This window comes from Clupea harengus, chromosome 10 (assembly GCF_900700415.2).
Source record: "Clupea harengus chromosome 10, Ch_v2.0.2, whole genome shotgun sequence".
Lineage (NCBI taxonomy): Eukaryota > Metazoa > Chordata > Actinopteri > Clupeiformes > Clupeidae > Clupea > Clupea harengus.
The window spans coordinates 29,321,288-29,348,595 of NC_045161.1; the positions used below are offsets into that span (position 1 = coordinate 29,321,288).

The window sequence follows — 27,308 nt, forward strand, 5'->3', positions numbered from 1 at the left end:
GTGACGAGCAGCTTGATTTCAGGGTGGGGTGTCATGTGACCCTGGGAGTGTCATGAATACTGGACACGAGGACAAGGAGGCAGGGGTGGGGGGGGTAGATTAGTCCTACAGGAGAAGATCTTCACTCCTCACTCAGGAGCTGGTCTAGGAGAGAGAGAGACAGACAGACAGAGAGAGAGACAGAAAGAGAAAGAGAGAGACAGACAGACAGAGAGACAGACAGACAGACAGACAGAGAGAGAGAAAGAGACAACCTGCCACACATCTGGGCCCGGAACCGTGCTGGATTCTAGAGTTATTGATTTAGATCATTGGTTTAGAATGTGGACCGTGCTGGATTCTAGAGTTATTGGTTTAGATCATTGGATTAAATTGTGAACCGTGCTGAATTCTAGAGTTATTGATTTAGAATCTAAATCAATAACTCTAGAATTCAGCACGGTTCACAATTTAATCCAATGATCTAAACCAATAACTCTAGAATCCAGCACGGTCCACATTCTAAACCAATTATCTAAATCAATAACTCTAGAATTCAGCAGGGTTCACATTCTAAACCAATTATCTAAATTTTAGATAATTGGTTTAGAATGTGAACCCTGCTGAATTCTAGAGTTATTGATTTAGATAATTGGTTTAGAATGTGGACCGTGCTGGATTCTAGAGTTATTGATTTAGATCAGGGGTTCTCAAACTTTTGCAAGCTGGGCCCCCCCAAAGCTGGTTAGGGGTAGTTGGGGCCCCCCCATCCACCCGCGGCCCGCCGCCACCGCCCTCAACTACACCACCATATATAGATAGATAGATAGATAGTGTATTGTTATTGATAGGCCTGACATGTCAAGGTTAGGCTATTGTTATTGTTAGGCCCATACAGACAATTAATATAACTATTTATTTTTATTATTGATATTATTATTATCAGTAATAGTAGGTATTATTATAATTAATGATTATCGACCAATTATTATTATTGTATTATTATTATTATCATAATAATAATAAGTGGTATTATTGCTATCATTAGGATACTGTTATTATTATGGGCCTCTTGTGATCTTTACAAAAAAAAGAATGACGAAAGAGGGGAGATGCTTAAGTCTACTGTCACTCTTCAGCTGCTCTTTCATGTCTAGTGACAGCTCATCTGCTGAGCAGAGAAATGGATCCCGAACTCAGGCGAATGAACGGTAGTCCTCTTTGAAATAGGACCCAAACTGATTTCTGATATTCGGCGTGATACAGTGTAATTTGACATAGGAGCTAAACTCAGCACAATACCTATCATTATTCTAAACGTGTTGCGTGGCCGGCAAAATCAGTGTTTCGGCAATTGTATGGGGTTTGCCAAGCTTAGAAATTCTATGAGCAACTACATAAGATGCTCCAGACACTGCTTGGAGATAGTGCTATGCTTGGACATGGTGGTTCGTTGTTGCTGGAGGCCATCACGTTTATGTTTAAAGAAGTCCACAGGCTTCTCTTTCTGACTTTTACGAATCAGAAACTTGTCCATGTTGTGTTTGTTTGCTGATACAGCGTATGAAGTTAATAAAGTTCTAATTTCAACGTCGTGTTCTTGTATGTGTGGTTGTGAACGACTTGCACACGAACAATGGATAAGGCTGTGCTAGGCAATGATTCCTAACCAAACGAACTGTACACAATGTAGACAGGGACAGCACAAAATAGTATTCAAGTGCTGGTGTTTTATTTGTTGCGGTGGATGATCAAAAAATGTAAAGGTAGGCTAGGTGTTAAGGAGAAAAGGGCTAGCTGTAGTTGGAAAAGGTAGCTAGCTAGGCTAGCTCTCGGGGCTACGAGCTTTTCTAAAAGATTGTGGAGCAAATTACTCCTTAGAATAGGCTACGAATAGACCTACTGCAAGTGCAGTAAGGTATTACTAAGGAAGGAGTGAGTCTTTAAAAATACTGTTTATAAAGCAATGAATATCTGAATGATAGAGGAAACAAGAGAAATTGCACAAACTCTGCAAAGTGTCGTCTCAGGGTGAGCGCTTACCTCCATGCCTGCGTTTTGTTTTTATACTCGGAAGCGGAGGTGCTACTCGCTATGAAATGATAATACTCCGTTTTGATTGGTGGATCAGGAGCAAAACAGTATTTGATTTGTTTGGGTCAGTCCAGCCCCTTGCATTTCGCTACTGAGGGAGCTTTCACTAACCAGTGACAGGTCGGCGGTTTTTTTTTCTTTCTCCGTCTGTGACATCGCGCCCCCCCTGGAGAGTGTTCGCGCCCCCCCAGGGGGGCGCGCCCCCCACTTTGAGAACCACTGATTTAGATCATTGGTTGGAATGTGAACCGTGCTGGATTTTAGAGTTATTGATTTAGATCATTGGTTTAGAATGTGGACCGTGCTGGATTTTAGAGTTATTGATTTAGATCATTGGTTGGAATCTGAACCGTGCTGGATTTTAGAGTTATTGATTTGGATCATTGGTTTGGAATGTGAACCATGCTGGATTCTAGAGTTATTGATTTAGATCATTGGTTTGGAATCTGAACTGTGCTGGATTCTAGAGTTATTGGTATGGTTTGGAATCCAGTGCCCTGTAGTGACCAGTTTTTGTTTTGACTCAGGTTTTGCCTGTTGTCATTTATTAAAGGTAAAGAATTGAGAATAAATGCCCTGCATTGGCAACTATAATGGTATTCTGAAGGTGACACCAATACCAACACCAACATTCCTGTATATTCTACGTGTGGTATTTTTCTGATGCAGGCAATACATTATATTTTTTACTGGTCTTAATCAGGATGCAGGGCGCGGATAGGAATATGAGTGCCCTATTTCTCCTTCATGTATGTGTTTAAGTACAGAAACCTTTGCTGTGCTGCATATGAGTCTTATTTACTAAGCGGGACAATTTTTATTAAGGTTACCCAAGGGAGGGGAGTCTTTACTGTCTGGTTGACTCTCAATTGCAGGTTCACCTGAGTAGCCGTAGCATGATGGAGCACTTAGAATCAGAATTATGAGCCACAGTGATTTTGTAAAGAATATATTTATTTTTATGTATTTATTAATAGTGATCTTCCAGTGTGCAGTTTAGTCATGTTGGTGTAATATTACACCAATTTATATATATATATAATACACTCTATACACACTATATAATGTAATTATACACTAGTCTGTCACTAGAGGTTAATGGGTATTGAACTTTCCACTCGAGAGACGGATCATAGGGCAGAAGCTAAACCATCACTAAGATGCTCTTTAGTTTGAAGGTGTTTATGAGCCTACATGCAGCTGTTAACTGGATTTCATTTTTCAGAGAAAAGATCAGATTGTTATTTCCTGTAGGTATGTTCAGTGTCTGCGATAATGGGCATCAGTGGTGTAGCCAGAATAGTATTTCTGAGTTGGGTGGCCATTACTTTATCACAGTCCATCACAGCCTATTATAGCCTACAGCTGAAGACAGTGTTACGTTAGCCGCGCACTGCACAGTGTGAGAGTGGTAGACTCAGTTCAATCTTCCATCTTTTCAAACCGCCTCAACAGCAGCTATATTATCAAACATTAATTTCAAACAAAACAGCTCCTATGCCTTCGTGATGTTGTCATGGACCATTCCCCACACCTCAATGAAAGGCACTTTCATTGACTTTGAAATGGAACGTCAATGTGCCCTAATGTCCTTCCCTTACAACAGCTGACATGGAACACCACTGTGCCCTAATGAGCTCTTCTCACCTGACCATTTCCAGACTGTAATCCCAGTGAAGCCTGAGCTGATGCTGTCTGCCAGCACTAGACTAGATCTCCTTCCAATACGGAGCCAGTTATCCATTGGTGATGTCTATACACATACAGTGGAATGGTAGTTTGGGTAACCCGGTCAACATGTCTGTTACTGCGAGTAGAAGATGAACCGATGACCAAAGGGCATGACGTTAAAGATGAAACATCTTTTCAACATTTTATATTATTTTTGTTTTCTACAATTTCAGAGTGAAAAAAAAGAAAGGGGCACAATCCAAACGTTTGGGCAAACGATTTGAGCGCTCAGATAACTTTTACCAAGAGATTTGAGCGCTCAGATAACTTTTACCAAGGCCTCAGACCTTTATTAGCTTGTTAGCGGTATGGCTTGTTCACAGTCATCGTTAGGAAAGGTCAAGTGATTTAAAAGCCTTATAAATGCCCTGACTCCTGAAACCCTGTCCCAGCAATCAGCAGCCCTGGGCTTCTCTCAGCTCCTGCCCAGCACTCTGATCATTAAAACAATAATGGATGCCCACAAAGCCGGAGAAGGCCATAAGATTAAGGTAAATGGACTGCATTTATATAGTGCTTTTCTACTCATAGAGCACTCAAAGCACTTTACACATTAATGCCTCAGACATCTACCCATTCACACACCGATGGCGGAGCACTCTGGAGTCTAAGTTGCCAACCTGCGCATTTGGAGCGTTTGGGGTGCAGTATCTTGCTCAAGGACACTTCGACACATGGTGAGGAGTCGTCGGGATCGAACTAGCAACCTCCCGATTGCTAAACAACTCTACCTCCTGAACCCCAAGCAGATGGCAAAGTGTTTTTTTAAAGGTAGCTGTTTCCTCAGTTCATAATGTAATGTAGAAATGGCAGTTAACAGGAACGGTGGAGGTAAAGTTCAGGCCTGGAAGACCAAGAACATATTTGAGAGAACTGCTCGTTGGATTGTTAGAAAGTCAAATAAAAACCAGTTTGACTGCATTTGAATTTGATGTGTTACGGGTCAATTTGTAAACTGCACTTTTTTTGTCTTCCGTAATTTTCTTTCACACTCATAAATGTGTACATTAACAACATGCTGGGATATAATTCATATTTTATTTATGTATACAGATAATAATTACAATATTTCACATTCTATTTATGAACCCTGTTTAATAGAAAAGAGGACATTTTAAATATAACAAAACCAAGATATTCTTCAAATAATATTCTTATAACATTACAATATTTGGTTGATTTTCACCTAATAGCAGTTAAATATAATTAATTAATTGATCTGTAAAAAAAAAAAATCAATAATGGAGTGAATCACATATCGGACCTCTTAAAAGCTGTGCACAGGCTGTGGGACAAGTAGAACTGCGTGACGCAATTTTAATCAGCTGATACAGAGGCATACAGCATGACAAAACTGACATTAAATTATTAAAGCAACAATATTATTAATAATAACATAAGAAGTAACTTATTAAAGCAACAATATTATTAATAATAACAGAAGTAACTAAAGTTTCCCATTTTCATGAAAGTCATGGATGTATATTAATATCAACAAATGATACAGCAAAGACAAAAATAAAAGCTGAACAAACACAACATAGAACTCCATGTAACAAAAAAGCAATACGTCAGACAGTGCTTAAATATAACAAATCTCCACAACGTCATGTTTCTATGATACAGGATATGAAAATATCCTCTCGAGTGTTTCATCGCTTTCTCAAAAGAATGGCCTCTTTTTCTGCATTTGAACGCAAATGTCAACTAATAAGAGGCTGACACTTGAGTGAGTGGTGATGTAAGGGGACCTGTGCAGACCAGTAGTCTCTTTGGTCACTGGCTTTATGCAAGCGCTCATATATTCCTATATAAACTGTAGGAAGCGTATGGCACAAAGGCTGACACAATGCACTTCAAATCAACCCAAATATTCCCCAGGTACACAATATGGAGCTTCTACAGTGTTTTTTGACTTGTATTACAAACGTTTTACAGAGGATTATGGATGTAGTAGATGTTCCATTTAATAGAAATGGAGGCGCAATAACAGATTGCATGACAAAGTTACCTCTTGATTCTTATAGTTCAGGTTGAATTGCCAGTAGATTCTCAGCAGATGAATAATGAATGTACATGTTACTGTAATTTAGTGCTTTTCTGTAGATAGGATGTAGCCATCATATCTGAAGTGCTGTTTGTGAACTAACCTTTCTGCTCTAACTGGAGCAATACGTCAGAACAGAGCAGTATATAGCATACAAAAAAAAAACACCTAAAGAATGTATATATATATATACACACACACACACACACACACACATTAGCAACAGCACACCGAATGCTAAAAGATGGCATTCTACGGGAGAGTATGCCCTGAAACAGTTCACCATCAAATCCCTCATAAATACTTATATACAGGCCAACACGTGAAGGCACACGATATTTACGCCTAAAACCTGCAGAGGTGTTCTTAGATATGCCCTCTTCTGCTAGGATCCGGTGTTTGACTTTTGTAAACAATTATATATGAATTAGTGTTATTATTATCATATATTATATATAATATAATATATATATATATATATATATATATATTAGAGAGAGAGAGGATAATATGTGACGTGGCTTCCTTCATAAGAAATCATTAGGCTGACTTCATAGCAGATTAACCAGGCTGGGTCATCTGGGTCAGATCTCCAGCCTCTTTTCTCTCTTTACTCTGTCCTTGGCTGATTTAAAAGCCAGCTGCACTGCGATAACACCAACAAGTGTTTCCTTTGGTTGTGCTGGTGGAGGCGGTGAACAGCTGGTTTTCTGTGTGTGTGTGTGTGTGTGTGTGTGCATGTTTATGTGTGTGTTTGTGTGTGTGGCGGGCACCCCTGACTGTGAGCAGTAATCTGCTCCCTCATCACCACTTAACGAAGACCAGGCCTGCCAGGATGCCGTAGCCCATGATGAGGAAGAGCACCTTGAGCAGCCGGTCGTGTTTGTCCTCCAGCTCTCGTGACAGGATCTCGAAGAAGGTGATGAAGAGGAAGGTGCCCGCTGCCATGCCCTGCAGCACCACCGACACAATGCTGCTTGCCAGGTTCTGCGCCGTCTCGATGCCCATGCCCAGCCCGATGCCCACCGGGATCATGAGGCTCACCGTCATCGCCAGCTTGGTGGCGTCCCGCATGGGCAGCCCGGCTTTGGCCACGCTGACCCCCAGGGCCACGGCCGCCAGGGTCTCATGGATGGCCACGCCCACGAAGAGGCTGCCAAGCTTGGCGCCGTCCTCCTGAAGGCCCAGGGCGAGCCCCTCGAACACAGAGTGGGCCGACAGCGCTAGCACCAGGCTGGCGAGGCGCAGCGGACCGGCCCGCGCCAGCTCGGCCGGATTGAAGTGGCCGTGGTGATGCCCGTGACCCGCGGCTGACCCGCGGGGAGGGGCGATGAAGGGGGTGTCGTACTCCGAGTCGCTGCCGGCCTCTGAGCCGCCCGCGTTGAACGTCTCCAGGTCGATGAAGGACGGACGCTCCTTCCGGAAGGTCAGAACGGCCTGTTCCACAAACACTGTCAGGAAGAAGCCCAGCATCATCATGGTCTCGGCCAGCGGGTAGTCTGTACTGATCTTCAGTGTCTTCAGCACTTCCTCCACCTGAGGGGAAGCACAGGGACAAAAGAGATGAATTACATATCACTGTAGTATTTCACTATTACACACAGTATGCCATTGAATTACTCCGTATACACTGTTATGACACTGTCAAATACACTTAATATAGTATAGGGAATAAATATTACAAATTAGGTCAGAGCAAAGAGAAACAGAGAGAGAGAAACAGAGAGAGAGAGAGAGACAGAGAGAGGGCATAGTCTAGACTAAAGTTTTAAAAAGTCCACAAGGACCCAAACCGATAGGGAAATATGACACTCTTTAATCTTTAGACTTTAATCAAGTATGTATGTGTTTTAATCATATGCCTTTGTTAGCTGAAACATGACTTTTCTGTTTCTGTATATCTTTGATTCTTAAGTGCTGACGGTTCTAACTCTGTGTATGTGCTTATAAGTGTACCTTCTGTGTGTGTGCGTAAGCAAGGGCAGATAAGAAGAACCAGTAGTCCTGCTTTTCTGCCTTGCTGTTGCATTACGTTGCAAAAAGCATAGTAAGATGACCTCGGACGTGAGAGACCCACCAATTATCCCCGTTAACCCTGTTGACAAAGTGTTTTGGCGTCAGAGAACGCTAACTTCTTTCTATATAAACCTTGTGTGATGTTTTATTTTGCTTATCTCTCGTCTGCTGCAGTCTGGGAGTGAGCCCGGGCTCTCTCTCTCTACGGTTCACATTCTAAATCAATGATCTAAATCAATAACTCTAGAATCCAGCACGGTTCCAGGCCCAGGTGTGTGGCTCTGGCGCGCTCGCTCGCTCTCCCTCTCTGAGAGTGGGCCCGTGCCTCTCTCTTGCCTGCCAGGATGTGGGTGAGCCCGACAAGCTTTTTGTTGTTGAATGAATATATACTTATATGCAAATCTGGAGTCCTGAGGTAACTTGACTGAATTTTCACCTAACAAAAACTTTGCCAACATTTCCCAAACTCCTGCATGGACTGATGAGCTGTACCTTCTCTCTGACTGTAGGCAGCAGTGCGTTGAAGCAGGTGGCCAGGAACACTCCCCCGCCAAACGAGTTGCTGAGGGCCACGGCCTTCCTGTACCTCTGGGCTTTCTCACTGTCCACTCTCATCACTCTCACAGGCACCAGAATGCCCCCTAGCATGAGCGCAAACACGCCCAGCAGGCACAGGATCTTAGCAACCACCATCTCCATGGTGACACGCTGGCAACGACCACGGTCAGGAGACTCTTCTGCTCTGCAGGATGCTTAATTCACAACCGCTGGCCAGGACTGTCATCTCCAGTCTCCTCCTCTGGTGTCCACGGACGGCATCCCAGCTTCAACCTCTAAAGCACAGTTGAAAGGACAGTTCATTAAGTAAATGCTCTAACGTCATGTGTTGCTGACAAGTTATCAATTTAAACCTGTCTACAGCGATATTTTCATAGAATTACAATATTTTCATGTGTATATGCCCTTTAAACCATAAAAACATTTGCAAATGTATATATTAGTCAAATATTAGTAAGAATCTACGGTTCCCAAAATAGGAATGCACTCCCTCACACCTGATGAATGCAAGAGCGGGTTTGGCTTTCAGTACAGGTTATTGTCATGGTTCTCCAACGAGGTTAATGAATAGCTCAACCATTAAGGAGATGGAGGGAAATATAACGTGTCAGCAACCCGAACCACTTATTTACTTTGAGAGCTTTGACTGAAAGTCCAAGCTAACCAGCATAGAGACATTATGGACATTAGCTAGATTCGTTAAGATGAATGAAGACTCAACCAAAGATATGTACAATATCACACAAGGAATGCACACAAGGAAACGATGAGCTTAATCTGACAACAAAGCTAGCTAGCTAAACATCTGTTTACGAGCGAGCTACAGTGACTGGTGGTATGGACCATAAATAAAAATGAAAATGATGACTATGCGTTAACAGGCAGCAAGTAATCCCAGCTATTGCTTGCTAACGCAAAATTATATAAACAGTGGCTGTTCACCTGGAACAGCATGCTAGAAAGCGGTTGTAGGTGTTTAGCCGCCAACAGTGCATCTCCTTTTCTTTAGGCAAACAAACAACTTCACTCTTTTAACATCTAATGTTAGCATAGCATGCTGTAACGGACTCCTTAGATTTACGTGTATATTTAGAAATGGTTTATAAACATCGAAACATGGCTAATCTACCTGTTCTTCCTCCTCTGGTACTTCCTGCTGCTGGGAACTGCCGTTGCACCTGTCTCTCTGTGTAAACAGCGATTGAGGATGTGACGCAGTACTCCAAAAAAGAGGTCAGCGTAGCTCGCTTCTCGTAGTTACAACATTTCAGTGTGCTTTTTGTCAGATCTGGTTCAGTGACCAGTCATTTATTTTATATCTAAAAAACATTATCACAGATCATTTAAAAAAAAAAATTTAGCATCATGAGAACGTGTTTCTTTCCCGGCATCCACCACTGAGACAGACACTTTCTGATTTTACTCCATTCGTTTTAGTCTGTCTCTGAAATATGAACATCTAATTGTTTTTTTCTACATCAAATCTTGAAATGAATAAAAACCAGTGTATTAATGTACATAATCCTGTTGAGTGTGAAAGTGGTATCCAACTATAGCTCTGATTCAGTCATATGTTTAGTTTATACACTGAACTAGTTTATAAGAACCATTTCTACATATTACAACAATGCCATATATCAGTCAAAGAAGAGATTTACAGTGTTGTTTGAAACAAACAGGATGACAATTCAGTTTACGATGTAAAAGCTCCAATTTATTTTAATCAAAATGACAGTATTGTGGGACAATGAAAAAGGGGCAGTTGTCACATGTTGATATACTTTCATAGATTTGTCACAATTGGACTCTGGGCCACAGCAACTGTGCAACATTAACATACTGCTTTAAAGAAGAAGACAAGAAACTTTACAGATGACAATACTTTAATCCTATGAGGCATTCCATGTTAAAATGGCTTCCAGGTCCCATGCCATGTTACTCCCCATTAGTACCGAGCAGTCCCTGTTCCCAAGCTTCACAGAGAGGTTTAAGGTGGTGCTCCTTAGCAATCTACAAATCACTCACTTGCAGGCATTTCAGATATGACAGGGTTCAATGGCAAATGTTAGTAGCCCACGATATATACATACACACACCATGTGCTACAGTGATGGTGCCTGGGAGAGGTGCTTGAATCCTGCGTGAGTCCAGACACCTGAAACTAGATATGTCATTCTTACGTGTTACGTGGACAAAACGAGGAGAATTCAAAGATGGCAACTGGGCGTGCTCTTCACTACTCCTGTCATAAACCATGGTTGACCCTGGGGTAGCAAGAATTTACAAATAAAAAAAAACCCGGACAGTCTGTCTTCTGGTGACCTCGCAGTATCTCTTCACCTTTAAATAAAAGAACAGAACCAGTTCAGTAGCACATACATCAAAGACACAAACAATAATGTACTGGGACATGGAAAAATAACAAAAATACTGTAGCTTGATTGCTTTCACCGCAGTTGTAGCGACATTAAGGCAAGAGATAAAGCTACAATACAGGCAACAGCCAAAATGGAGACACAGGAACAACCATACGGAAGTTCAGCTTAAATGTGTTAACGGTCAACTGCTCTTGAATTAAAAAAAATAATATTACAACAATGCTCAGATATTTAAAAATGCAGTAGTGGACTGCTTGACAAGTTGTGGGATTCACTGCGGAGAGCTGAGAGTTTCCCTCAGTCTTGTGCTGTGGTGATGAGGCTCTCACCTCTGGGGTTGTCAGGGCTGCTCATCGTTGCTGGCACTGGGCGGCCGACTGCGCATCTGAGTCCTCAGCATCTCAATTAACTCTGGGTTCTGCTGCTGCATCTGCTGGGCAAACTGCTGGCCTCTGGAGGGACACACACACGAAGAATTAGACTACAGTGAGACAAGCTTACCAGGATCACAAGTCAGTCAATGTCTTCAGAAGCCCTTCAGACAGCAAGATGACATTAAAAGTAGTTGGGTGCAGTATCCATTAGAGTCAGACCAGGGCGGTATCTATTTTTTCATACGGTTATACCATCCTGACATTTCACCAGGGTATATGGTTAGTGACGGTATGCGTGTAAACAATACAATTTTAAATAATAAAAAAACAATAAAAGCATGGAAGTCATCTCAAGATAAAGTTATATGTGGTAATACTTGTAATAATACTCATGATTTAATTTCTAGTCATTTTTTATTGATTAGCTAGGAGACCTAACAGAAATCACCTAATTTTTGCTAAACTGTGTTACCTATCATGCACTGTAAACTCTGAGTGTAAATCTCACTGTGAATTGTCTGAGTGTAAACGGGGTCACCAGTGTGGGAGCTAAGCACTAGAGAAATACAGAGACAACTCATTGTTGAAGAGTTTCATAGACAGTAAAAAAAAAATCCCCCTGGGTGTATGGGTAACATAGTTAACCAATCTACTAACAATAGCGTGAATCTAGTCACCACAAGCCAACTATTTATTTTGTACCTCCAAATAATTCTTCTATTGGCCAAGTTGGCTCTGCATCAGTTTAATAGAAAGAGGAGCATCTAATTTTGACAGTATTGAAAATCATACCTTCGGGATTTCTAAAACACCCCGGTATATCTTAATACCACCCAAGCCTAGTATCCATGCCTGTGCCTTAAAGTTGGCCCTAAGTCACCAGTGGAAAACTTCAAAAGCCATCCAGTCAAATAACAAAATTCAAACAATGAGTCATGGCCCTCCTACAAGAGGGCCATGTTATCTGACTCTGAGTACTACTGATATCCTCTGCTACCACTTCCTCATTACATTTCACATGCCAACCAACAGCCACAGCACAAATGTATTAAATAATAAAGTACCTTAAGCCTGATTAACTGAAAGAAGATGTAAACATTAAATGGTGAACAGATCACACATTGTCCTGCTCAGAGAACTCACAGCTTTCCCCCCTCTCAACTACAGAGGACGCTATACTATGATGCCCAGCCTCCAATGACATTGCTGCAGTAGAACTCAAACCACAGGAGGACTGAAGCTGTTGCACTTACGCCTGGATGAGGCCGGAGAGGTCGTTCGGAGCGGGTCCTCCCGCTGCTGTCGCTCCTCCTCCTAGCCCTCCCCCTAGTCCTCCTAGTCCTCCTAATCCTCCTAGTCCTCCTAATCCTCCTAGTCCTCCTCCAACTCCACTTCCTGCTCCAGGGGCTCCTGCCCCTGCCCCTGCTCCGGCTCCAGGGGCTCCCGGAGCTCCAGGGGCTCCTGCTCCAGGTACAGGTCCATCTCCAGGTCCAGGTCCAGCTCCAGCTCCAGGTCCAGGTCCGGGTCCACCCCCGGCATAGGCTCCAGACATCATCCCAGACACCCTGCTCAGCAAATGGCAACATTACAGCAAGCTATTATGAAAGACATCCCAGAAGCAGCAAAGGCTAGCTATAAGCTGGCCACAGCATCATGGCAAGCCATTATGAAAGACACACCACAAGTCAAATGTAAGGCACAGCATAACAGTAAGCCATTACAAAGGATGTGCAAAAAAATACCGATTTACTCTCAGAAAGTAGTCAGAGTGTGGTTATGCTAAGTCAAGGACATTCTGAGTCCAACTTACTTACAAATATCAAAAATCAACCACAAGAGACTTGAAATTAAAATAGCATCAGTATTACTCACAGTTGTTGAACTTGAGGATTATTCATCAGATTTGACGCCTATGGAAAAAAAGATGGTTTGCTTCGGTTAACATTTCAGCTCATTGGCAAGGCTCTCGATGATCAGAACTGAAAATCAGAGTCAGAAGGAAAAACTCCAAGATGACCCTCACCATGTTCATGAATCCAGGATTACTGAGAAGGCCTGCTAGATCCACTCCACCCATTCCCCCTGTCTGGACAAGATAAGTGTAGACAGTGAGTGGGTGTGACGAGGCAGATTTGAATGCTCTGATAAGTATTAGGGGTTAACGGAAACTCCAGGCTTCCACACATGAACCTACTGGGCTTGGCGTCTCCATCTTCTGTTCTGCTATTTTTAAGTTAGATTTGTACGTTTCATTGTCCGGATCCAGCTCCAGGGCTTTCTTGTAGTAGCTAACAGCTTCTGTGTGTTTGTTTAAGCTTGCCAGTGCCAACCTTTCAATAAAACAACAAAATAAGGCCATCGTCTTGTGTCGGATTTAGCACAAGTAACAAAGTATCATTAAAAGAGAAACAAATGTAAAAGTAGTGCATTGCGTACCCCATTCTTCCGTGTGCTTTACTGTAGTTTGGATCAATCCCAATGGCTAGTTCACAGTCTTGGACAGCTCCGGCATAGTTTCCCAATTTACTATATGCAGCAGCCCTGTGAAATATTTCAGTTATGCACAATGTTACAGACCAAAAATACTTTTGAGCAATGTTTAGAAAGGCGAACAAGCATTACTTCAACCAAAGTTATGTGGGTAAATGTGGTCAGTCTATACCTGTTACAATAGTAAACAGCATTCTGAGGGTTAAGTGCAATAGCCTTTGAGTAGAACTCCACAGCAGCACTGAAGTTGTCTACTTTCATTTGGTCATTCCCTGTAGGAACACACCATACAATACATCTGTGACATCATGATTTGTTGTTCAGTACAGGCATCCACCCCAGGTATCAGTGACAGAGGCAGGAAAGTGGCTCACTCAGTGGGTGATCTCAGAGCTGTGACCATACCTTCAGTTTTGAGTTGTTCAGCTTCTGCAATCTGCTCCTCTGGGGGAGACTGTCCGTTTGAGTTGATTTTCACTTCAGGCGTATAAGGATGCTACAAGTAAAGTCAGGCGAGACATGTGCCCAAAGACTTAGAATAGTTGTTGTAAAAATGATCAACATTGATACATACACACAGTGTCTGATTGTTACCTTAAGTGTGGCTGAGGCAAAGATCTCTGGTAAGGTCTCGGTAACAGCTAGACTCTGCTCCTCCATAGAGACACAAAAGGCTGTCTCAAGACACTGGATTGCAACTGGAAAAAAATTGTGTCAAGTGTTAACATTGGTACATGACCTCCAACTTGGGAAATATGACCGAAAACTCAAACCATATTGAGCTACCTTCTAAACTTTCCTGTGTATCCGACGACAACCCCCCAGAATTCAATTGGTCATGGAGGAACTGAATGATGGAAAACGCGAGACGTTTGGTGTCCGTCATGTTTCTTGGAGGATGAAACCTCACAAAATATCAGAGTTGTGAGTACACCTGAAAAGGGAATGGTGACAATCAGCACAAATCTATAAACAGTTCAGATTGAGCTCTTCAGTTTGCAAACAATGTTCATATAATCATACCCTCTTCTCTAATCAGCCGTTCGCATATTGACCTTATTGACATTTGTTTAAGATTTGTCTACATGCTGTCTTGGTAGCCTCAACTATAGTGACATCTTTTCATCAATGTTGTCTAATGTCAGCCTTTTAATGCAAGCAACAATAAGTAGCTAGCTTGCGATGTACATTGTTAAGGTTGTTTCAGATATTGTCAACATTAATGCATTTTGTATACCACAACTTGTCAAGGCATGAGGAAACGCTAACTAGCTATCCTAGCTGGCTAATATTTGCAATCTGGCATTGAAGTTCAAGAAGGCCAACTTGGCTTATCCTTACACAATCGCGGTGTTACATCTGTTGTCCTTACGTTAAAAAGTTAACGTTATCCTCACCCAAGACAACTAATGCATGGCTATGGTTACCCAACTAGATAACTGTGCAAGTACATTAATGTATGATTTGCTAGCGATGGCTGCTTGAGCTAAATAGCTAGCCAAGTATGCTAAATAGCTGGGTAGATGAATCAGAGAAATTTCTAGCACTAGCTATCACACGCCGGTGAGGGCATAACTTCTAGGTTAGCTAACACAGATAGCTAGCTAGCATGTTATGTCTCCATCCAAGCACTGCTACCAAGGCTGTCTAGCGTAGTTATAACAGAGTTAATACGAAACTACTCAGATTGGCAGATATTACTCTTAGCTAGCACACTGCCTCGGAAACAAAACAAGATATTTTGCTCATTTTAAGAAGCTAGCCAACTTGTCAAAGCCACACCAGCTGTAATGTAGCAGTTGCTATCCAGCTCGCCAGTTAGCTAACAATGGCTAGTTAAAATGAGTCATTGATTAAAAATAGCCATACTCCAGCTAAGAACAAATGAGATAACATAATTTAGTTAAGTTGCAGAGATAATGGCAACCTAGTGCGATCTGTTAGCTAGACAACTATTTTTGCCTTACCAGTCGTCTTGTTGTTTCACTTCAAAGATTCCTTGCAGTACACTGTAAACTAAAGGTGTAATATGAGAGATACGGCATGTGTAGAACGTCACATCCCGGGCAGGAGCTGAGTGAGCAACCGCTGCAAATGAATGCTGTTCAGTAATAACTGTAGGGCAGATTCCCCATAGTAGTGGAAATATTAAAAGTACACTATACTGAAAGTTATCAAAAGGACCATACAGTGAAAGTCATTAATAGGTCAAAAGGGTTTCATCAGTCGTTGTTTTGAAAATCACATAAGCCGTTTTTGACAGAATTTGACAGAACTTCCAGATTAGTTACAGCATAACTCGTAATGTTGTAACTGATTAGTTGACATTATGCAGTATTGTTTGTATGTTGCTGGGAATTGCATGACATTTCTCTGAAAGTTTCATATTTGTGAGGAAACTAAAAGCAAACACTGACAGACCAGAGGCTTAGCAGTAAGCATGCCATTTTAGGATAGATTAAACACTTAACACATTCTCTGGAAGAAAAAGAAATCGACATCGCCATTTATTAATTTATTGAAAAATGATGGCCAATTTGACTGAAGATGACTGGCAAGTTGTGCTGATCTGAGATGGAGGACCTTGGTGTGATTGACACATACCCAGGCCTATCGCGTTGGGAGCGTTGGGAACGAGGGGAGGTATCAACGTTGAGGAACCGGACAGTGGAACACACGCTGCAACTCAGTTGTTTGAATTATGGCACCCACAGGTGAGTAACAGGAGATTTATGGATATTTTTTCTGATCATTCTGCTATATGTTTAAACCATAAAAGATGAACACCGTAATCTGTGGCTAGTATATCGGCCCGTGTAACAGTGGTTAGACAACTTTTCAGGCAAACGCCTGTGATGGGTCCAGGCTAGCGGGTTAGCCTTGCTAAGGTTCAGCGGTTAGCTAACAGTTGGCTTATGTTATCTTGGCATGTATCGATGTGCCATCATTTCGTTGGGGTCTCTACAACCTCAATTGAGGTATCTTTTATCGACTTGAGATATATCCATCGTTTTGCTTGTGTCTAGGTCCTGTTATTCCGAAATGTAGGTTGTACTGTCAGCTAACGGTTGCGTTTCATTAACCCATTCATTCATTCACTGGATAATTGTGTTGATGGCTAACGTCAGCGCTAACTGAAATGCATTGTCACAGCTAGTTTTGTAGCTGGTGTTCACAAGAGGATTTCTCTGTCGTTGGTCAGAGAGAGTTCATGACCGGTGTTGGCAAATGTAGTAAATCTGTGCGTGACAGTGTCCCCAACATCGCCATCTAAGCTTCTGCCTTAATAATGCCAACCCTATCGTAAAAATAACGCAAATGATGCCAGTTTTGCTATATTAAACACTGGTTATTGATAACGTGTGCATAGCAAACCCTTTTATAAACCACCATTGACAAAATCAGTCTCTCATACAGAAATGCTTCTTTGTAAATGAAAAATGTAATGAGTAGCATAAATATTCGAGTAAACCCCTCAAAGATGTTGTTTTGTTCTCTCCCTGACCCTCCATTATATGGTGGCCTGCCATGCGAGCTTGGTTCATGTATTGTTCTTGACAAATTGGTACTAATTTCTAGTTTGTCTCTTAGATACTTTCGTCCTCCTGTAACCCAGCATGTTGTTGTCCCTCTCTCACCCACCGTCCCTCACCTGTGCTTCCAGGAGAAGTGGTGTTTGGCACGCAGACTCGAGTCTGTGCAGAGAACCGTCTGCGCTGGGACCTGACCCCAGAGCAGATTCATGAGCTGTCTGACGAGCTCATTGCTAAGACCAAGCAGGTGTATGACACCGTTGGCACTCTGGACCTGGGTAAGGTGACCTACGAGAACACCCTGAAGGCGCTGGCAGATGTTGAAGTGGACTACACGGGTGAGCAGAAAGTTGTTCTGTTCAATAATCTTCTGAGTCAAAATTCAGATGAACCTAATTGTTTGCATGGATTTATGACCTTCTGTTATGCTGTACATTGCCACATGGCATCATAAATATCACAAATCTGTAGAGTCAAATATATTTGTCTGAAGAAACATGCATGAATTACTTTAGGTGAATTTTTCACCACATTACCCAGAATGCACAAACAAACAGTTGTGTGTGTATTTTGTGTGCAGATGCAGGCAGGCACAGATGGCAAAAACAAAACCGTTGTTGCATAATCAGTTCAGCCCACTACAACCAAACTTAGCATTTACTCCGCGGCTATTGTAAGCGGCACAGAAAATCGGAGTCAGCTGAAATGCCGTATGCAATGGTATAGACTATTCAGCAGTTTTTACATAAAGACTAGCTTACCCGCACGCGCCTGACAATGGCATTTTTCTGCATTGTTTGAAGGTAAAGCAGGGCCAGAGTCAGGTACATGTGCTCATGCGGCCATGTTCTTTCATGCGGCTCTGTGACAAAAAATGTTTTACTGTAGAGAAGTAGCAGTGGAAAAAATTATTGGTTTGATTGATGTGAATGGTGCTGAAAAGGTGTGATTTGTGGACATGTTCTGCCCCCCCCCCCTCCCCAGTCCAGCGCAACATGCTGGATTTCCCCCAGCATGTCTCCTCCTCCAAGGAGGTGCGCACCGCCAGCACGGAGGCCGATAAGAAGCTGTCGGAGTTCGATGTGGAGATGAGCATGAGGGAGGACGTGTACCAACGCATCGTCGCCCTGGAGGTCAGGACACACACTCACGCCACTGTAGCCCCGTTTACACCCTCGTTTACACCCCGTCTACTCCGCCTGGCATCTGAGCCCAGTCTAAATGCCACTGGGCACAGAGCCTGTGGTGGCTCATGTTACAGGTGACATATAGGCAGAGAGTGTGCAAAGCTGTCATCAAGGCAAAAGGTGGCTACTTTGAAGAATCTAAAATATAAAACATATTCTGGTTTGTTCTATATAATACCATATGTCTTCTTTCATAGCTTTGATGTCTTCAGTATTAATCTTCAAAATAGAAAATAATAAAACAAATTAAGAAATAACCTTGAATAAGAAGGTGTGTTCAAACTTTTCACTGGTACTGTATTTGGGAAAAACCTGTTCGGGGGATTACAAAACCCTTCATCGCTCTGGAAAAATCGGCAGCTTTAGCACATGCCCATGTCACCTGTAGCATGAGCCACCACAGGCCCAGGAGCCAGACTCAATCCACTGTGCCTTCCTCATGAATCTGCCAGAGCAAGTCTAGCAAGAACAAGTGTTCAATGGTTTCCATGGTTTTAATTAGCAGTTGATTTACTGCACAGCAAAAGTATGCATGTCCTCAGAATATGTGTTCGATAGGAACTGCACCCACACACATGGAATAGCTGTACTCTTGTTCTTCTCAAGTGCGTGCGTTCTTCTTCTCAAGTGCGTGTTGTGAAATGGCCTGTTATTTCTCAGGAAGTTGCTCTACAAAATCTGCTTCCTTGCTTGACTTAGTAGCATTCCAGGTTTCTGATTGAATGAAAATCGAATTAGTCAGATTAATGTTACTGTATTTCATCTTTAATCTACATCTGATCTTTCCTTACCTCTCGTGCCCCCATCAGGGTAAACTGGAGGTGGGAGACACTCTCACTGCAGAGGGGAAGAGGTACATGGAGAGGCTGACCAAGCTGGGGAAGAGGAACGGCCTCCACCTTCCCAAAGAGACCCAGGATGTCAGCGGAAAATAAAATAAAAACAAATAAAACATGCAAGAAAACAAACAAACAAATAAACAGAAGCTCCATTGGTGAATGACTAAATCATCTGTGCCCAAACTCTTAACAGGAGATCAAAACCATCAAGAAGAAGCTGAGTAACCTGTGCATCGACTTCAACAAGCACCTGAATGAGGACACCACCAGCCTGGCCTTTACCCGTGACGAGCTCGGTAAGCCTGGGCTGCTGCTGCTGTGCCGAATCATACTGCCAATCTCTATGGCCTGCTGCTAGCATTTAACACACACAGAGCTGAAAGTTGATTTCAGTTAGGCAGTATTTCTTTTGTGTGTACTTTGGTTATTAAACCTCTTTAATTCTCCTTGGTAATCCTTGCAAAAGGGTTGTATAGCACCATTATGCAGGTCAAACTCCTTTGAAGGCAACATATGATGACTACATGTATAATAATGCATTATGCAAGTATTATAGATCAGGTTTAGAAAATATTGATTAGCAAAGAAAATGACTGTAAGGATCTGTTTCTCTTCTGCTGCTGGTCTCCATGCCTTGTGGTTAATGTGATTAGTATCTGAATATTAAACCTGGATATCTCTGTGACTGGTGCCCAGATGTAGCCTGAAGCAGAAGGCATATGTTCTCATTAGAGCTTTAAGTGTGTTGGGCTTCAGTATGTGATGGAGAAAGTGTGTCGCCTCTCAGGTGGTCTGCCGGAGGACTTCCTGACTTCACTGGAGAAGGATTCGGAGGGCAAGCTAAAGATCACACTGAAGTACCCACACTACTTCCCCACCATCAAGAAGTGCCACGTGCCCGAGACCCGCAAGAGACTGGAGGAGGCCTTCAACTCCCGCTGCAAGGAGGCAAGGAGATGCCACACACACACACATACACACACACACAAACACAAACACAAGCACACACACACTGTTGCGAACACAACCCCAGACTAATAATCACATAACAGCCTGAGATCATAAAGCATCCAAATGCAGCATATCGCTTTAATTAGAAGTCTGTGCCAAATGCCACACTGGGTGCAAGTGTGATATCCTGTGATGATTGTGTCTCCTGAATAATTGCTGTTACTCTTGCTGCCTGTCTTTGTATCTCTGCCCCATCTCTCTCTCTCTCTCTCTCTCTCTCTCTGCCCCTATCTCTCTCTCTCGCTGGCCAGGAGAACTCTGGCATCCTGAAGGAGCTGGTGCAGTTGCGTGCGCAGAAGAGTACTCTGCTGGGCTTCAGCACCCATGCTGACTTTGTGCTGGAGATGAACATGGCCAAGTCTGCCAAGAAGGTCTCCACATTCCTCGGTCAGTTCACTCAAAATCATTTCAAATAGCTTTGTGGTATATACAGTATATGTCTTGTATGTAGAATAACTAGGATTTAAATTATATATCAATATAATGTAGCCAATGCGTTACATGTTTGAAATAAAACTGGACATTTGTTTTTAAAAAAAAAACAATACAACTTATGATAGCTAGGAAAAACCCTAATGGCAGATCTGTGGCTTAGTGAAGAATGTAAGTGTGTGTTTGGTGTACATCCTGACAGCAGCTGGCTAGCCTGCATCTGGTCCAGCTGTGGTCTGGAGTTCTGAGGGAGCCAGCTGATGTTTTATTTAATTTAATTTGATGTGTGTGTGTGTGTGTGTGTGTGTGTGTGTGTGTGTGTGTGTGTGTGTGTGTGTGTGAGGGAGAGGGATGGATCTCTGCAAGCGGTAGTAATTTAGATTTCAGTGGACCTGTACATTTTATATATATTATATATATATATATTTGTGTGTGTGTGTGTGTTTGCAGAGGAGCTGGCGCGTAAGCTGAAGCCTCTGGGCGAGGAGGAGCGCGCTGTGATCCTGAAGCTGAAGGAACAGGAGTGTCAGAAGCGTGGTCTGCCCTTCAAGGGCGAGCTGCACGCCTGGGACACGCGCTACTACATGACCCAGGTGGAGGAGACCCAGTACGCCGTGGACCAGAACACGCTCAAGGAGTACTTCCCCATGGAGGTGGTGACCCACGGCCTGCTGGACATCTACCAGGAGCTGCTGGACCTCACCTTCGAGAAGGTGGAGGGCGCCCCCGTGTGGCACGACGACGTCACACTCTACTGCGTCAAGGACCGCACCAGCGGACAAGTGGTCGGACAGTTCTACCTGGACCTCTTTCCCAGGTGAGGACAGATGTGTGTTTGTGTGTTTTTTTTTTTTTTTGTTGTCCTTATTAGTCCTGTCCGAAAATAAGTGCTGTGCTAAAAATCAGAAGAACAGAGTGAACGCAGGGCTGGTTTACTATATTTCTTAGACCTACTTCTTTTATTTTTGAATTTTACCGTAATTTCCTTATTCTGTTAGTTTACGAGGCTTAATGTTATTTCACAGTGTAGTAACTGTGTGTGTGTGTGTGTGTGTGTGTGTGTGTTCACATAGGGAGGGTAAGTACGGTCACGCGGCCTGTTTCGGCCTGCAGCCGGGGTGTTTGCTGCCGGACGGCTCACGTCAGATGGCCGTGGCCGCTATGGTGGCCAACTTCAGCAAGCCCACGGCCGACGCCCCCTCTCTCCTCCAGCACGATGAGGTCGAGACCTACTTCCATGAGTTTGGCCACGTGATGCACCAGCTGTGTGCCCAGGTACCACACACTCATTTACACAGTTTTGATATTTCTAGCTGATTGACAACTCAGTGAAGTATGTGTATGTATACACATGCATGTGATAATGTGAATTGAGGAAATTTAAACAGCTTGATGGGGTTCATCACATATGTATATGGTATGTCTGTTGCAAAATTGTTGTCATAAAAGGGCTGGTCGCTTTAAGGTGGTGAATCATTATAAGTTAGGCTCATAGTGAGATTAAAAACGTCTCTCGTCTCGTCCGCCCCGCAGGCTGACTTCGCCATGTTCAGCGGGACGCACGTGGAGCGGGACTTTGTGGAGGCACCGTCTCAGATGCTGGAGAACTGGGTGTGGGAGAAAGAGCCGCTGCAGCGCATGTCCAAGCACTACAAGACCGGGACCGCCATCCCCGAGGATCTGCTCGACAAACTCATCAAGTCTCGCCTCGCTAACACTGGTAAAACTCATACACTCCACTCCACCGTCATGGTGAGGGGATGCAAGGTCGTTTTACACTCATTTATTTTATAATAATTTAAAATAGTTTACAGTTGAATGTGCTTCCCAAATGTTTCCTCAGTTTATGTATGCATTTACAATTGGAAAGTCAAAATAAAACTAAAATCCATGGGTTAAAAAAATTCAATACAAATCCATGAAGATGAATGTATGCAATAGATGGGCCAGAAACCCAAGACCCATTTTGACTTCAATTGATTTAGTAAATGAAAAAACGGTCATATATACAGTGCCCTCTAGAATATTTGGCACCCTTATCAGTGAACATTCTTCTTACTCTTTATCAAATGTTGTCTTTACTCAGCAGGTAAAGAAAATACATTAACTCCACATGATCCCAAAAAAGGTCACAGGTGATCACAAAATAAATGTTACTCGTGTGGTAATTATTGGCACCCCTTGGTTTAGTATTGTGTGCAGCCCCCCTTTCCCAACAGAACCGCACTGAGTCTTGTCTTGTAAAATCCTGAATGACTGGAACACAGAGGGAGGGATTTTCAACCATTCCTCAATGCAGTGTCTCAAGATCTTTCAGAGTCCTGGGTGTTTTCTTGTGTTCTCTTCTTGAGCTCAGTCCAATTTGATTTAGTTCAGAGGGCTGGGATGGCCATTGCAAAAGCTTGATTTTGTGTTCATTTAACCATTTTTGCTTTGGATCGATGGATCCAGCTTTGGATCGGTGTCCTGCTGGATGATCCAACCACGACCAAGTTTTAGGTTCTTGGAAGAATTGCCAGATTTCGATGTAAAATCACCTGGTACTTGTCCATAATGCCATGTAAAGGAACAGAACAGTCCTGCGCCTTTGGTGGAGGAACGTTATCACACAGACGCAGACGCAGACGCAGACGCAGACACAGACGCCATCTTTACTTCTACGCTAAACCCACCTTGAGCGTTTGGAGTCAATTTGAGTTTTGTCTGACCATAACACCCTGTCCCAGTTAAAGCTCCAGTTCTTCTCGCAAACTCCAAGTGCTATAGCTTAGGAAGATAAGAGAGGCTTCTTTAAGGCATACCTTCCAAACAGTATGATGGCATGAAGGTGACGTGGTGACCCCAAGAAACTCTACAAAACTGTAATTCTGAAACTGTGGTATCCTGCCTACTGACAAAATAGCCTTGAGTCCTCTTCCCAGCTGGTTCATGGTGTTCTTAAACATTTAGGCTAGCTTAAAATTAGTTACATATGCATGGGATCATACTTAATTTATATTTCCTTCATTCAAATTTGTTGGGATGCCAATAATTGTGATGTGATTTTGTGATTTTTCTTCAACATGATATTAAGATTAATAACTGAAAAAGTGAGACATTTCTCAAGCCCTTTCAATCATCTTTAGCAAGGGTGCCAAAAATACTGCTGGGCACTGTATGACGGTTCCCCCATGTTTCTATGGAGTTTGTAGTGTTGTGACCCCTCCTTGGTCCGAGTGTGTGACCTGACTATGAGGCCATCCTCTCACCTGGTCCGAGTGTGTGACCTGACTGTGACCATTCTCTCACCTGGTCTGAGTGTGAGTTTGCAGTGTTGTGACCCCTCCCTGGTCTGTGTGTGTGTGACCTGACTATGAAACCATCCTCTCACCTGGGTTCCCTCTGCAGGTCTGTTTAACCTGAGGCAGATTGTCTTGGCAAAGGTGGACCAGTGCCTGCACACCAAGTTACGTGTGGACCCGGCCGAGGAGTACGCCAGGCTGTGCCAGGAGATCCTGGGAGTGCCCGCCTCCGCTGGTAAGACCCTGACATGACGCAACTTGAATGATGTCAGTCTAGTGAGGAAGTTGTTAGGTTGATGAAATGAGCAAGCTCAGAAGTAGATTTCTGTTTTGGGGTTTTGAATCCCACAGTAGGGAAGAAGGTTCAAAAATCCTTTTAGATAGTTCTGCTAAAGATGAACTATTCCTCAGGGACCAACATGCCTGCTACCTTTGGCCACCTTGCTGGAGGGTACGATGCTCAGTATTACGGCTACCTGTGGAGTGAGGTGTTCTCCATGGACATGTTCTATGCCCGCTTCAAGCAGGAGGGCATCATGAACCCAAAGGTAGGCAGCACTGCTCCTCTCTGCTCCTCTCCTCTCTACTCTACTCCTCTCCTCCCTACTCCTGCTCCTCTCTGCTCCTCTCCTCCCTACTCCTACTCCTCTCCTCTCTACTCCTGCTCCTCTCTACTCCTGCTCCTCTGCTCTCCTCTCTTGTCCTGTCCACGCCATTCTTCATGACTGCTCTCTCCTCTCCGCGGACCCCTTTGCTCACCTCTGGAGTTCAGCTCCCCTCTACACATGTGTTATCATAGTTGGTGTGCTGTTGAATTAAATGTGTGTGTGTGCCCCAGGTGGGTCAGGACTACAGGAACTGCATCCTGCAGCCGGGCGGTTCCGTGGACGCCACGGAGATGCTGAAGAAGTTCCTGGGGCGGGAGCCCAAGCACGAGGCCTTCCTCCTGAGCAAAGGACTAACGGTGGATGTGGAGGTGGGCACGCCCTGCGCCTGTTGACCGCGCTCGCCCCCCGCCCAGCTCCACACCTCAGCGGTCAGAAACAGACCAGCCCATGGAGCCTGGCGAGCGCTCAGCCACCACAGACTTTTCACCTTGTTTTCTAAACGAATCGGCAAGCGAGTCAAACTCTAGAACAGCTCTCTGTTTCGCACTAATGTACGGTTACAACTGTTAATCTTTCCCTTTTTTTCTCTTCCTAAGTTTTTTCAGGGAGTTTGGAGAGTTGTTTTAAAAAATGTGCGGTTATATACAATGCAGGTTAAAAGTAAAAAAAATTAAATAATTTTCATGGCTCCTTGATTTATTTATTTTATCAGACGTTTTACAGTAAATACTTGCATTAAAGTTACTCCATACCCTACACCATTCATCATTAATTCTAATGTGTTGTCTTGACTTAACTAAACTGTGCCACGAAATTGAGTCGAGTGCAACATTGAACAGTCGAGTGCAACATTGAACACACAGGAACGATTAAGTGGCAATAAATACAAAATAAGTGAAACGAGAACCTCATTACAAACTTCCAGACGTTCATCTCTTTTCTAAACCTGTCTGTTCTGATCAGCTGCTGCCTCCATCTGATATGTTAGACGGTTTCCATGGTGTCCTTTAGGTGGGTGTGTTGTGGCAGTGTTGCCCGTGTCTGCCTTTAGAATGGTCTCTCATCCTGGCACATACTGTATATATTTGATGTTTTTCTGCAGTGTTGCCTATCTCTGCCCGAGGCTGTGCCTCAGCCTGCTATTCATTAAGCTGCGGGTGAACCTGCTGCCACAGGCCCAGGAGAAAGAGCTCCGGGAATATTATGACAAAACAGTCCAAGGGTGATACAAAGGAACAGGTACACATATGCAAGATTGGCTTAAAGCAGCAATTAGTAGTTCTGTTCCAAAACTAGCAAGCTAACTACCTAAATGGCATGCAAAAACCTTCCAAACAGCCCAGTTGACACTGATAGAAGCTTGCCAACAGACTAACTGGTGTCTTTTGGCAGTATAGCTGGCAATGTCATGCTGTGAAAGCTTTTCTTCCATCTTGCAAGGTGTTCCAGCCCGAAACACAGAACTACATACGGCATTTTCTGGATGGCTAGTGGGATAGACACAGGTGTTTATCTGTCCTTCTTATGACCGTATGCTATCAAAATGAATTTGAGGATGGTACCAAAACTAGTTGCCTATAAAACCATGCCTCAAAAAGTGTCAAATTGTTGCATATTTACTTTAATGCGTCAGTATGGTGAAAAAATGAGTGAAATAGTGTAAGCTGCAGAATCATTGTAATGGTACTCTGACCCCTGTAGGCCCTTCGGCACCCTGCTGTAACTGTGCTGCAGATGCATCAAGAGCATCCCTCTGCTGTTTTACTGTCTCCAGTCTCCTGTAGAGACTGACGGTTAATATGTTGTTTGCGTATAAATATGTATGTTGTATATATCACGATTGCGCGATACAACTTGAATACACATGATCTTAGGGGGTGCGCTTTGGTTCATCTCACAAGATAAGATTCTGACTTTGTGCACATATGCAATCCTGTGCCATGACATTTTCGTCCTGTTTGCAGAATGTGTTACCTTATGAGATCCTCGCTGTTAACACAGGAGCTCTGCCTCTGTCTGACATGCTGTTGCATGCTGTAATTAAACGCACATTTGCTCTCAATCGCGCGCGCGTAATTAACGAATACCCAGCTGTGACATCGCCCAGGGGACATGGCGCTCCAAGAGGCGAGGAGCTGGCAAACACGTTGTCTTGGTGTTTTCCCTCGACGGATAGTGATGTAATCGTCAGTGCTCGGCAAAACAGTTTTAATATGCCACTTCAGTGATTCACGGTGACACTGTCCATGCAACATGCTGCCAGATCGAGATCTAGAGCCGAACCACTGAGGTAGGGTTATCTTTGCTAAATTAGGCTATCATATCATGTCGATTATGAATTTAAAAACGACTTGTAAGACGTACACGAAAGTGTGTTTAAATGACATTTGAACCATAGGGTAGTGTCTGTAGTATATTGCCCATGAGAAGAAACCTTGGTGGTGGTAAGGGGCTCAGGTGTATGCAGTAATCTGTGGTGTGTGTGTGTGTGCGTGCAGTGGAGCTAACAGAAAGGTGAAGCACTCAGGTGAATCTGAGAGAGGGCTTTGTTGTGTTGAGCGGAGCTTGGATCATGAGTGTGGAGGCTCTGAGAGAGGCGCTGGGGCTGGAGGTGCTGAGGGGCCACACCCAGACGGGTCCCCAGCCCCGCTCCAGCGTGGTGCGAGTCTTCGTCAGCTCCACCTGCTCAGGTAAGACACCACACCTGGAGCCACAAACTCTGACTTCACCCAGGCCCGCCTTGCAACATC

General features: G+C 43.5%; 4 protein-coding genes across 4 annotated transcripts in view; 2 read left to right on the forward strand and 2 right to left on the reverse strand.

Moving 5' to 3' along the window:
* Positions 1–6,046: 6,046 nt before the first annotated feature.
* LOC105896428 (zinc transporter ZIP3) lies at positions 6,047–10,037 on the reverse strand. Its single transcript, XM_012823182.2, has 3 exons — positions 9,555–10,037; positions 8,360–8,700; positions 6,047–7,387 (listed from the first exon to the last, which is right to left on the reverse strand). Exons 2-3 carry the CDS (start codon positions 8,564–8,566, stop codon positions 6,656–6,658), a joined length of 939 nt encoding a protein of 312 aa, XP_012678636.1. The 5' UTR covers positions 8,567–8,700; positions 9,555–10,037; the 3' UTR covers positions 6,047–6,655.
* Positions 10,038–10,117: 80 nt separating this feature from the next.
* On the reverse strand, positions 10,118–15,757 carry sgta (small glutamine rich tetratricopeptide repeat co-chaperone alpha). Its single transcript, XM_012823194.3, has 12 exons — positions 15,635–15,757; positions 14,454–14,601; positions 14,262–14,365; positions 14,073–14,163; positions 13,840–13,939; positions 13,614–13,718; positions 13,372–13,507; positions 13,201–13,263; positions 13,050–13,087; positions 12,431–12,742; positions 11,133–11,255; positions 10,118–10,765 (listed from the first exon to the last, which is right to left on the reverse strand). Exons 2-11 carry the CDS (start codon positions 14,551–14,553, stop codon positions 11,144–11,146), a joined length of 1,161 nt encoding a protein of 386 aa, XP_012678648.2. The 5' UTR covers positions 14,554–14,601; positions 15,635–15,757; the 3' UTR covers positions 10,118–10,765; positions 11,133–11,143.
* Positions 15,758–16,236: 479 nt separating this feature from the next.
* thop1 (thimet oligopeptidase 1) lies at positions 16,237–25,237 on the forward strand. Its single transcript, XM_031574736.2, has 13 exons — positions 16,237–16,381; positions 17,332–17,538; positions 18,185–18,333; positions 19,197–19,307; positions 19,420–19,522; positions 20,014–20,174; positions 20,489–20,624; positions 21,120–21,486; positions 21,743–21,944; positions 22,203–22,389; positions 24,057–24,185; positions 24,362–24,498; positions 24,789–25,237. The coding sequence occupies exons 1-13, from the start codon at positions 16,369–16,371 to the stop codon at positions 24,948–24,950; spliced, it is 2,064 nt and encodes a 687-aa protein (XP_031430596.1). The 5' UTR covers positions 16,237–16,368; the 3' UTR covers positions 24,951–25,237.
* Positions 25,238–26,631: 1,394 nt separating this feature from the next.
* nwd1 (NACHT and WD repeat domain containing 1) overlaps positions 26,632–27,308 on the forward strand; it is a 17,067-nt gene continuing 16,390 nt past the window's right edge. Inside the window, exons 1-2 of the mRNA XM_042709004.1 lie at positions 26,632–26,848; positions 27,057–27,248. Coding sequence (XP_042564938.1) covers positions 27,131–27,248 — 118 coding nt within the window. The 5' untranslated portion in view covers positions 26,632–26,848; positions 27,057–27,130. The remainder of the gene's footprint in view (positions 26,849–27,056; positions 27,249–27,308) is intronic.